Raw genomic sequence first — 12,423 nt, 5'->3', positions numbered from 1 at the left:
ACAACTGAACAACAGCAACCAGAAAAAGGCTTTCATATTCGATACTTGATTCTTTCTTTTCTCTGATGAATGTCCTTGGAAAACCTCAAGGTCCAAGTGGTCTATAAAAATAGGCTGGAAAGGAAACTAGAGCCCTGGGAGAAAATGGTAATACTTCATTGTGGGAACTAGCACATGGTGGCAACATACGTAAGGTGAGAAACCTTAACATACTAGAAAGTAAGTAACAACTCCACTTTTTCTTTTTTTCTTTTTCCACTTTAAAGTACTTTTGAGCTTGCAAATCCTGGACTGAGTACTAAGCTTATAGAGGGTTATAGGAAGCAAGTGTCAAAGAAAGTAAAATAAACCTCTCTAATAGACATGTATAATATATCCCTACATAACCCCATTATTTAGAGTCTGGAGTTCTGCTTATCCTAAGATGATAAAGGATAGAAACAAGGTTTAGAAAGTTTAGAAACAAAGTTTCTAAAATGTTGGCTTCTGTGCAATTTAATCATTACCAAAACTAAATGGGAACTGTTTGTGACATAGCCACAAGGCCTTCATAGTACTGAATGAAAGCATTGTGTCTCATTAAATACATATGGGTCTTTAGTTTTCTTACTTGGCATATGTCAATCATTCACAAGAAGGAAAGGCATGACTTCCAAGGATAAAAACTTGTCTGGTTTGAGGTGTGTATCTGTTTTGCCAATATCCTTTCTGATACCTATGAGTTTATTGATTTTACCCTTAATTTGTTCTCCAAGTGAGTTGAGACCTTACTACTTTTTTTTTTTTTTTTTTGCGGGGCAATGGGGGTTAAGTGACTTGCCCAGGGTCACACAGCTAGTAAGTGTTAAGTGTCTGAGGCCGGATTTGAACTCAGGTACTCCTGAATCCAGGGCCGGTGCTTTATCCACTGCGCCACCTAGCTGCCCCGACCTTACTACCTTTACAGCCAACTTATCTTACAGTCTCATTTAGTGTCAAGGATCAGTTTCTTATTTCTGCATTTTAATATTTGAAGACGCTATAAAGGACTGAAGTTAAGTCAAATTTTTAAATTTCTTAATTAATTAAACAAACAGTTAAGGACAACAGAGGATTAGGAAAGCTAGTTTATTCATATTTACTTGATTTTTCCCTCCTTTTCTCTTCACCTTCACCCTACCCCTAATACATTTATTTCAAAGGCAGCCTTGAGGGGGAAGAGTCAGGAAATGGTAACCAGTGATGTATGTAAAGTATGAACTGATTATCTGATAAATCAAAGCTCTTTACCAATGGCTAGTAGAGCTACCTCTTCTTTCCTTCTGGTTTACTCAGGCCCAGCTAAAGAAACCTATGAAACGAAAGTCTTGAGAGATATGAATATTCTATATCTTCATTAAACAACTCAAATAGAGCAATGCAAAGCATCAAAAAGTAAAGATGCCTGTACTTTTCTTTATATCTGCTACATAGTGTGAGGCATTTAGAAATTTAGTCTTTGCCCTGAAGTCTAAAAGCAGGGAATGTACAGGCAGGAGTGGTCTAGAGCCAACTTGAATCAGCTCATGTGAAAGCCAGTTGTTAAATTTTCAGAGCTTTTATGCCTCAGATATCTGAAAATGCTACAAATTAGGGTTTGATTTATTATTTTGTTGATTGTCTAGTCTTAAAGGGATGGGGGGCAGCTAGGTGGCACAGTGGATAGAGCACTGGCCCTGGAGTCAGGAGGACCTGAGTTCAAATCTAGCCTCAGACACTTGACACTTACTAGCTGGGTGACCCTGGGCAAGTCATTTAATCCCAATTGCCTCACAAAAAAAAAAAAGGAAAGTGTTGGTAATGCCTATTAAACTTGGTTTTGTTTGTTTTTTTGGTGAGGCAATTGGGGTTAAGTGACTTGCCCAGGGTCACCCAGCTAGTAAGTGTCAAGTGTCTGAGGCTAGATTTGAACTCAGATCCTTCTGAATCCAGGGCCAGTGCTTTATACATGCCTATTAAACTTAATAGTGTATTGTATATGGATCCTCCACCACCATCAGGAGCCGGTTGTTAAAACATTTACCAGCATGCCCCACTGCATACAAGATAGAAATATGGGAGTCCACAAAATAGTGGTTCCTAAAAGGAAAATTAAGAATTATTTATTATTCTTCCTAAATATCCAGACTTTCAGGCTTTTTCTGAAGAGAGGAAAAAACAACTTTCTTTTTTTTTTTTTTTAAACCTATGGTTTACCCAGAGAATTTTGAATCCTTGGGCCTTGATGGAGTAAATGTCCTTTGCCCATCAATGCCAGCTATCTTCAGTAGACAGCTTCTCTGAGGCATCATGTGAGAAGCTGAAAGGGTTGATCTGGCAGGAGGTAAAAATATTCAAGAAATGCATAGAGGTTATGGCCTTAGTGTGGCAGAGAACACAGTGCCCAATAAGAACCATCAGCTTCAGTTCATGCTCTATGTTTGGCAAGATAGTGACATAAGGAAACTTGGAAAGAAGCCTTTGGAAAGAGCCTATATTCTCTCACTCTGAATTTTCCCTGTGATTCCCCTAGAGCCAAGGACTCTGCTCCTTCTCATTTTTCTGCCATAGTTCAGTCCTCCCTTTGCTCCATGTTTGCTCCAGCCTCTCAAATCCTAACGCTCCAGGTCCCCATATGAACTAAAACCAGCCAAACCTGTGGATGTTGGCCCTCCCTGTTGGCCATACTCTCCCCATGGAACGTTTTAGATCTGTGTGCAAGGGCACTTTTTTGGGGAAGGAGTTCTCATTATCTGTCTCTGCCCCAAGCTCTAGCACTTCCACACAAAAGTGCTGTTTGTCTAGCTATCTATTTCCTCCTTATGCACCCAGTGTTTTAATAGCCTAACCCCATAGTTCCTATTGGAACTGGGCCCCTTTTTCATTTGGGGTTTGACCTGGGGTCTCATTGCTGTTATTTCCACCACTAGGACCTCATATTCAGTAATTAAACTTAATAGCATCTAGGTTCATGAGCAGTGTTTGTTGGTCCTAGAATGCCCATAAAAGTAAGACTCAATGGGGTCTTCAGAAAGGAAAAGTTCCTAAGAATCTAGATTTTTATGGGGCGGAGAAGAGGGTACAGGCACAGGTGTTTGTTCCTGTTTAGAAATTCTCATAGGTCTGACTCATCAATGGTTCAAGCAAGACAGTAGGCCTATGAAGAGGTCAGTCCACTGGACTGATTTGGTTTGCAGGGGAAGGTTCCCCTTTTCCAGCCATTTTTTCCATACTAACACATCACTCCACTGGAACAGGATGGGCTGTTAGGTTATTTAGCTACAATAAAGTCATTAGTACTTCCAGAGGCTTAATTAAACTCACTCTCAGTTGGATTCATCTGATTTGTGTCAACATCCCATAACTTGTGCTCTGGCTGCTGTTGGAATTTGGTATATAGCTGACTCACTTCTTGACAGAGTATTGTATCACCTCTGAGACCTGATTGATATATATTCCCCAACCCAGGAATTAACTTGATGGTGATGGTGAGAAGTAGGCAGGCCTCTTTCCTGCCTGGGGGTTTTATAATAGTCCAGCTAGACCCAGCTTGCCTAATTTGAGATTCCAGGGTTCTCTGATTCCATTATTCAACATTCACCAGTGACATTTATTAACAGTCTTGTTATCCATTTCTTCTGGTTCCCCTATCTGTTCCAATGACCCTAATGTTATGGAGGTAGGGAAAGAAGGGGTCAGAGAGGAAAGGGTGGTAGCAGAGAAATCTTTATTAACTCCTGATAAAGTTGGCCTACTTCCTTCCCTTGCTGCTACTTTTGTTTTTCTGAAATAAAAGTATTTTATTATTTTCCAGTTACATGTAGAGATAGCTTTCAGCATTTGTTTACATAAGATTGCCAATTTCAAATTTTTCTCTTTCCCTCCCCCCTCCCCCAGACAACAGGTAATCCAATACAGGTTTTTTATACACACACACACACACTCACACACACACACACACTTTTACATAACAACATTAAACATTTCTGGATCAGTCATGCTATAAGAGAAGAATCAGATCAATAAGGAAAAAACCTCAAAATAGAAAAACAACAGCACCCAAAACAAAAGAAATAGTATGGTTCAATCAGCATTCATATTCCATAGTTATGTTTTTTTCTTCTGGATTTGGAGAGCCTTTTCCATCATGAGTCCCCTGGAACTTTCTTGTACCATTGTATTGGTGAGAAGAATCCAGTCTATCACAGTTGATCAACACATAATGTTGATGATACTGTGTATGATGTTCTGGTTCTGCTCATCTCACTCATCATCAGTTCATACAAGTCCTTCCAGGTTTCTCTGAACTTCTCCTGCTCATCGTTTCTCACACCCTTGCTGCTACTCTTACTGCAAGGAATAGCTCCTTGAAGTTTCCCATCCTTCTCAACCCTATCTTACAAATCCAATGGAGGGTCATAACCCTTGGCTCCATGGGTCATCTTTCCTGGTCACACCAGTAAGATTTAACCTACCAAAGCCCCTATTATTCCTATAGAACCAAATACCAGGTGTATCGCAGCATTTAGCCAAACTCCTTTTAATTGCCTTTTCTGAACTATAGTTCTTTGCACTGGCTCCTTCCAAATCTAAGCAGTATTCTGATAGGGGGCAGTGAAGCACTTGAATCCTGAGTATGCAATTAAGAGGCTGTTGAGGTATAGGTATAGGATATAGTTCTCAAGAAGCAATACAAGGTATATATAACCTATATCAGATTAGTTGCTGTCTAGGGGAGGGAGGGAGAAAAATTTGAAACTAGAAATCTTATAAAAACAAATGTTGAAAACTATCTCTACATGTAACTGGAAAATAATAAAATACTTTTATAATTAAAAAAAACAAGAAAGAAAAAGCTTTTGGTTTATTAAGACTTTATAAGGTTTTTTTTGTTTGTTGGTTTTTTGGGGTTTTTTTTTAGTGAGGCAATTGGGGTTAAGTGACTTGCCCAGGGTCACACAGCTAGTAAGTGTTAAGTGTCTGAGGCCGGATTTGAACTCAGGTACTCCTGACTCCAGGGCCAGTGCTCTATCCACTGCGCCACCTAGCTGCCCAAGACTTTATAAGTTTTAATTGCTTAAAGCTACACTAAAACTTTTTTGAGTTGTCCTATATTAGTGATGCAGGACTTCAGTTACCTGAACATCTGCTCGAGTTTTTCTCTGCTAAAAGCAGACCTTTTTCTATTTTTCATCCATTTGTTTTGCTTTCATTTTCATCCCTAAATATTCTTATTTAACTGGGTTGCTCACCAAGCTTTCTGTAAATTTGTTTTCCTCTTATTATTATCTCTTCCATGAGGCAATATTACTCCTAATCTTTTTACTCTCTTCTTCTGTACAATTTGTAAAAATTGTAAAAATGATTTTGTATTCTAAGCCAACATTTCCCTTGGCTTCCATAATTTTCTGCTTCTCAAAAGGGTCAAGTATTTGCTGGCCAAGGCAGTTTCTATTTTGGGGGCGGGGTTCCCTCTCACAGAGGCAATTAATTTACATAGATTAAATTTACTTTGGGAATAAAAAAAAAAAAAGAAGCAATATGAGGGCATATACACACTTACATAGAAAGTACAGTTTCCCTGCCTCTTTCTATTGCTTCGTGAAGATGGCTTGTCTCCAGGTGAAGATAACTTCATAGAGCTAGGGTCCATAAGGTGTGAAAAGTCAAGTACAGATACATAGGTGATCCTTGGTTGGTCCCTCCCAGTCAAATACCTGAAAGCCTTCATCTGTACCACCTATCATCCTTGCAATTTCTTAGTCCCTTGGGCCAGTTATAGTACATTGGTATAGTATAGTAGTGTAGCAAGTAAGTGGTACAGTGAATAGAGTACCAGGCCTGGAATGAGGAAGACCTGAGTTTCAAATCCAGCCTGAGACACTTACTATTTGTATGACCCTGGGCAAGTCACTTGACCCTGTTTGCCTCACTTTCCTCATCTATAAAATGAGCTGGAGAAAAAAATGGCAAACCACTCTAGTATCTTTGCCAAGGAAACCCCAAATGGAATCACAAGGAGTTGGCAACTAAAATGACTAAACAACAACAAAATTATATAGTAGCAGGCCGCGCTATAGCCTAAATGAAACCTTGGTCTACCTCAACCATCTTGTTCAAAATACCATAATAATTTATAAAAAGAAATGATAAGGGGCAGCTAGGTGGTGTAGTGGATAGAGCACCGGCCCTGGAGTCAGGAGTACCTGAGTTCAAATCCGGCCTCAGACACTTAACTTAGCTGTGTGACCCTGGGCAAGTCACTTAACCCCAATTGCCTCACTAAAAAAAAAAAGAAAAGAAAAGAAATGATATTTGAAAATGTCTACAATACAACTGTAGCTCATCTGGATGATATCCAACTAGATGAATTCTATCATCTCCATAGTTAAGATTTTCATACTCTTCTACTTAAATGGGAGTTATTAAATCTTCCTCCAAGAACCAGTTTTCTTCTTAGGGATACTGAACTCTACTTACTGAAGAGTTTGATCTGTGGCCTTTGCTAGTTAAATAAGAATTTGATTACTCCCTGGTAAATTATATTAGCAAAGAGACAGGAATTTCGTTAAGTTAAATAATTAAGAAAGATCTTCCTTCTGTATAATCTTTCTTGTACTGATATGCACTTGCTAATCTAATGAAAAATTTAAAATATCAAGAATATTGTACAAAACTGATTTAATATCCTAGCTTGTTATTTTTATTCTTTTCTACAGTTGAACAAGCAACCATCATCCAGCTCCAAAAAGGGTCACTTTTGGGTTGAACAAAACATGACTGCAGGTGAGAGTGTATGTATGTATTGGGAATGTGGAGCAAGTTCAAGTCTGTGCAGATATGCTTAGTTTAGACTTGGATTCTCATTTCAAGAATTGAATATCTACCAGCCCAAAAGCATCTTATTAAAATGTACATAAATTCACAGTGAGTCAGGAGATTCTGCTTTTTATCCTATTCCAATTTACTTCTTTCCAACAGATTATCCTCCGACTTAGTGACCATACCATTGTAAAGCAACAAAGGAAGATTCTTGCACTTTTCTAGGTTTTCTTTTCCATTTTCCATTCACAAAACATATTTTTCCTAGAGTTTTTATAGCATTCTCAAATGGTCACATAAGCAATGGAACTCAGTAACTAAAAAGTCAGAATACTTGAATTCGGGGGGAGGAGGTTTGATAATACTGTGTATCGGTTTAAGAATGCATTCTTTGCCAGCAGAGTAAATGTCGGGCTCTTTATTTTTGTTTTTGTTTTTATTTGGTTTTATTTGTTTTGCTTTTTTGCGGGACAATGAGGGTTTAAGTGACTTGCCCAAGGTCACACAGCTATTAAGTGTCACGTGTATGAGGCCGGATTTTGAACTCAGGTATTCCTGAATCAGGGCCGGGTGCTTTATCCACTGAGCCACCTAGCTGCCCCTTGTCAGCTCCTTAAAGGTAGGGACAAGCAGTGAATGAAGCTCCAGGAGAATATCACCTGTTGAACTTTGTTCTAAATTTGTATCTTGCTAATATAAAATTGGAACATAACCTAAATGACACTTGGTAGACAATTGGACAGGCATTTTCCTGGCTTCTTATAACAATCTCATTCCCAAAGTTAATCATTTAAAGCTCTTTGCTCTTTTCAACCTGATTCTAGGAACTGAGCAGCCCAAAGTCCAGATTCCTCAGGGAGGGGTGCTGGGAGTAGGGTTGCATTTTAAAGACATTGCTTTAGTTTACCAGTTTGCCATAGCTGCATTCTTTTCTCTAATATTTGACAAGATATGGACTCCATTTTGTTTGACAGAATTCAAGAAGACTGACAAAAGTATCTTGGTAAGTCCAACAGGGCCCTCCCGAGTAGCTTTTAATCTGAACAGAAGCCTCTCCATGGAGTGCTGAAGACACCGACGAGTTCCTCCCCCAGAAACTCCCCTTGTGACGAAGAAATTGCTTATTGCACCTCCAAAGAGAAGACCAACTGCTATGGACTTCTTTGAGCATAGCGAGATTCTTTTCTCTTTCAGGACTGCTTTTTGTACAGAATATTCTGTAAATTATAACTTTGGAAATTTTTGGCCTTTTTATCATTATTATTTTATAAATTCCTTAAATTGTATATAAGAGGTTCTGGTTTGATCTGTGACACTGCTACTTCACCATCCCTTCAGTCTATGGCCATGGGAGATGCATTGTATAATATATTCTTGCATTTGGATTATAATTGGTCTTTGGTTGGATCCTTGGGAATTTCCCTTTCTTTAGTGTCTTCAGGGAAAGCTATTAGTAAAGGAACTCAGACTTTTTCTATTCTGTCTTTTTTTTTCTTTTTTTTTTTTAAGAGTATAGAACAAAATCTACTGGCCAGTTGCTGATTTAATGGAGTTTTGCTACTATTATTGTACATGTAGTGGTAGCTGATTGTTTTCTGGTTATTTATAGTCCTAATGAGCTCTGTGCACTTGGCTTTGAGGGGGAAAAAAATACCACATCCTGTTGTTATCCTCATATAACCTTTAGATGTTGGTAGTTTTTGCTGATATTAACATCATTTCTTTCAAATTGGGTGGATTAGCACTACCATAGTTTGTCGTGATTGCCCAGTTTAATATAGACAGAACATGTCTCCGTCTCTGTTCCTTGTTTTCCTCTGTCATCTATCTTGACTGCACTACTTCCTACCTGCTAGGTAAATGCCAAGGCCAACCCTCAAATGACCCTACTGCTGAACTTCATGAAAAATGAATTTACTGATGTCTTCTGTATTCTTACATGGGATCTCTGTTTCATTCTTTGTTCTGTTGCATGTTTTTTTTTATTAATCGACTATTTGAACCAAGGTCTCATGATCCTTGAAGTGGCTTTTCTATATTACAATAAGGCAGTGTCTCATTCTCTTAGAATCCCAGTGTCTTTCAAGATGCACAAAACAAGGAGCCTATGAAGATTCTGTTTGGGGATATTGATCTTACTTTATTTAAGATATGACCCAAAATTGTTTGTAATTATCTGTTGTTTTATTTGGTCTCTTTTTTTTTTTCTAGAATTTAAACATTTAAGATTCTAAGATTTCCCTCATTTCAGTCAGCCATCAGCAATTTCATTTCTCCAGACTGCATTTTTAAGCAGGATTGTGATATTCTGTTGATAATTCAGTTTTTTATGAAGGAAACTCTATCTCTACCCTGCAACTGAACATGTAATGACATAGAGATTCAGAACATCTCTTCTTCAAATCTCCATAGTTGGGTTAGGGGAGCAAGGGAGAAGAAAAGGAATCATTAAGGGCCCTTTCCTGTTGGTTTATTTTATAAAAGATATACTTCATGCTTGTCAGGCAGCAACAGATATTGAAACATCAGACATATCACATGTATTTTTCATTCTGCTTCATTGTCAGGGCTCTTCAGATGACTCCATGAATCACAGAAGATAGAAACTTTAACTTGTAGAGGAGGCCCAAAGAATTTTGAAATTTCCACATTAAACCCTAGGCTCTTCCCTGACTTCACCTCAACTCCATGATTGAGTCACCAAGGGTGCTTAATATTATACCAGCTATGACAGGAACAGCTTTTAAGAATGACAAAAATTTTAGAAATCTGACATTTTGCTCAGTTAGATTGAGCAACTACAGTTCTATATTTCCTTCCCTTTTTGTTAATTCACATAATCAATAACTGAACCAACATTTTTAAACTGATGAGTTTGCTTTTCTGATTGCATAGATTTACCATATTTAAGCCATGAAAAAACTAGTTGATATTGTGCTTTTTTTTATCTTGTTTTCTTTGTAGTAACAATTCTCTTATGTTACTACATATAGATTAATAGTTTTTGTTGTGGAAAATGCATGTGTTTTTTTAACATATTATTCTATGTGCATTTGGTTGTTGTATTCAAGAAAATAGCCGAGATGTATTGGAAAAGATTGGATTTTGGATGTTCACAAACAAAATTAGTTTTAATGTTACTTTTTAAGTTAATTTTCAAACTCTTAATCAAATTGCCTTTTTAAAAGAGCATCCAATTTTTTATTAAGCGCTGAGATCCTGAATCCTTACCACCAGATGTTTCTTTTTAGCCCCAAAATACTTTTTAAAAAAAGAGGCAAGAAATTCTAAGATTAAAAAGAAGGCATGGTTTTACAGTGATTAGTGATTTTTTTTTCCTTCACAGAATTGAAGGCTTGAATTAAACTGTCATCTATCTGACTGTGGTATTGTTGTAATAACTTGTAAATATGCCTGTATCAAATATAAATTGTCTCTTGTCATAGATGAATATTTCCAAGGGATAACACTGAATGCCTTTAGTTGACTTTATCTTCAACCGTAATTTGTTTCATATTGTGAATAAATTGAAAAGGTTTATTCCTAGGATCTTGGGGGTTTTTTGTTTTTTTTGTTTTGTTAAATGTGAACACAAAGGAAGGAGACAAGTACCATTTACTTTGAAAGCCCCTTGTACACCCAAGAAATGTGTCATCTAAAGAAAAAGTATTTTGAAAATCACAGCTTTCGTTTAAGTATATGTTATGTTTATAGAGAAAATTGCCAAGAATACTTAAAAAGGCCAAAAACAGGAAATGACTAATGTTGGTAACCTTGAATTACAGTTTTTTGTAAAGGGTCGTTATTTTTCACAGTCTGGTCAATTTTGTACAATTTTGTATCAGACTCTTCTTAAGATTTATAATCATTTGTAATTTCTAACTGGACTGAAAGCACAAAGGGAAGAGTTAATAGGAAATCTGGAAGAAGTTGGTTGTAAGTGTTGAAAAAGTATAAAATTGGATTTAATTTTAATCGTGTGTGTTTCTCTGTATTTTTATTATGCTAGCAAGGACTATGTTTCTTTACTGTAAGTTTGTATTAACAGCTACTGTATTAACAGTGTTTGTCCAATGTGGTATTTCAATAAGAAAGTCACATAGCCAAATCCAATAAAATGAGTCTTTACTCTGATGGGTTTTGTGTTTAGTGATGAGAGTCAGTACTTTCATCCTTAAAAACCAATTACAGTGCATAATAAAGGTTTATTTTTTAATATATACTTAATATCAAAATGTATATATTAGGAGAATGGTTGTCAGTCCTTTCTATATTTGACAACATGAAGTACCTGCTGTTTCATACAATTGGGTATGCTAGTAAATATTTAATAACTGGCTCTTTGAAAAACAATGTCTGCAGGACACACCTTTAAATTTTAATCTGCCCAATTACAATTTTCTCCATCACTAGGGAATCATCAAAACAATTTGTAGCATTTGCTGATTTCTGAGATACTAACAGTTTAACAGTTCTCCAGAATATTGGTAGGTTTTCAGTAGAGAACAAATCCCAAAACCTGGAATATCTTTGAAATAATTTTATTGGGTCACTGGCAAAGGAGAAAAGCCTGAAAAAGAGAATTCTTTGTGAGATTACATTTTAGAGAGTTCAGACAAGCAGAAGGACAATCACTTGATTCATCACAAGTAGGCAGTTAGGCAGCCAGAGATATCCTTCAACAGTAAGTATAAACATTCAAGATAACATAAGTTTTTGATGGACCTAAAACAGTATCTGGGTGAGATCTAAGCATTCCCTGCAACCATATGACTTCCCATGAATAGTAGTCTCTCAGAGCTCAACCTGAGTTGTACTACAATCTTTGGATTACTCATTTTCTAACCACATGGTTCAAACGGTATTAATAAATAATGGCATTTTCCCCACAGGAACCCATATGATCTGGAACAATACGCCTTTCCATGCATGTAATTTTGTAAAATTACTCTAAACATAGAACTAAAGATTGATGCAAGGGGCATGGCCCAGGGGGACATGTGTCAGCGTAGGATCACACTTTTTTGGCTCTCTGGCAGATGACTTAATAAACTTCTCTGTAAATTATTTCAGTTCTGGGTTTTCTTCTCTGCCCAACCAAGGCTCTAACCCAGAGGTGTCAAAACATGCTGTGCCAACAGAACCAGATGAAAATGTAATTGGGAAATATTTAACAAAATAAATAAAAATATGATGAAACAGATAATTTTTAAAACTGCGTCATTAGGAAGTCCATTGAGATCTGTATGTACAGTTTGTTGTTCATTTTCAGTCATGTCTGATTCTGTGACCTCATTTGGGGTTTTCTTGGAAAAGATATTAGAGTGGTTTACCATTTCCTTCTCTAGCTCATTTTACAGATGAAGAAACTGAGGCAAACAGGTGACTTGCCCAGGATCACACGGCTAGTAAGTCAGGAAGAGTTCCTTATTCCAGGCCTCGCACTCTATCCACTTTGCCATCTACCTGCCCCCTATGTATAGTTTAATGACCTAGTTTTCTATTTGAGGTTAACATCACTGCTCTAAGCTACTCATGTCCTCTCTATTCCAGCCAAACTGGACTCCTAGATGTTCCCCAAATTTAGTATTCTATCTCTTGTCT

At 37.2% G+C, this 12,423-nt stretch overlaps 1 protein-coding gene across 1 annotated transcript in view; it reads left to right on the top strand.

Moving 5' to 3' along the window:
* The window catches only part of RRP1B (ribosomal RNA processing 1B), a 53,750-nt gene extending 41,754 nt beyond the window's left edge, over nt 1–11,996 (top strand). The window contains 4 exon segments of the mRNA XM_043994644.1: nt 6,717–6,783; nt 7,794–7,856; nt 7,859–7,905; nt 7,907–11,996. Of these exon segments, the coding sequence (XP_043850579.1) occupies nt 6,717–6,783; nt 7,794–7,856; nt 7,859–7,905; nt 7,907–8,110 (381 nt within the window). The 3' untranslated portion in view covers nt 8,111–11,996.
* Nucleotides 11,997–12,423: the final 427 nt, after the last annotated feature.

The sequence above is a fragment of the Dromiciops gliroides genome, chromosome 3, assembly GCF_019393635.1.
Source record: "Dromiciops gliroides isolate mDroGli1 chromosome 3, mDroGli1.pri, whole genome shotgun sequence".
Lineage (NCBI taxonomy): Eukaryota > Metazoa > Chordata > Mammalia > Microbiotheria > Microbiotheriidae > Dromiciops > Dromiciops gliroides.
The sequence above is the reverse complement of the archived record's forward strand: the minus strand, read 5'-3'. Positions and strand labels throughout refer to the sequence as shown.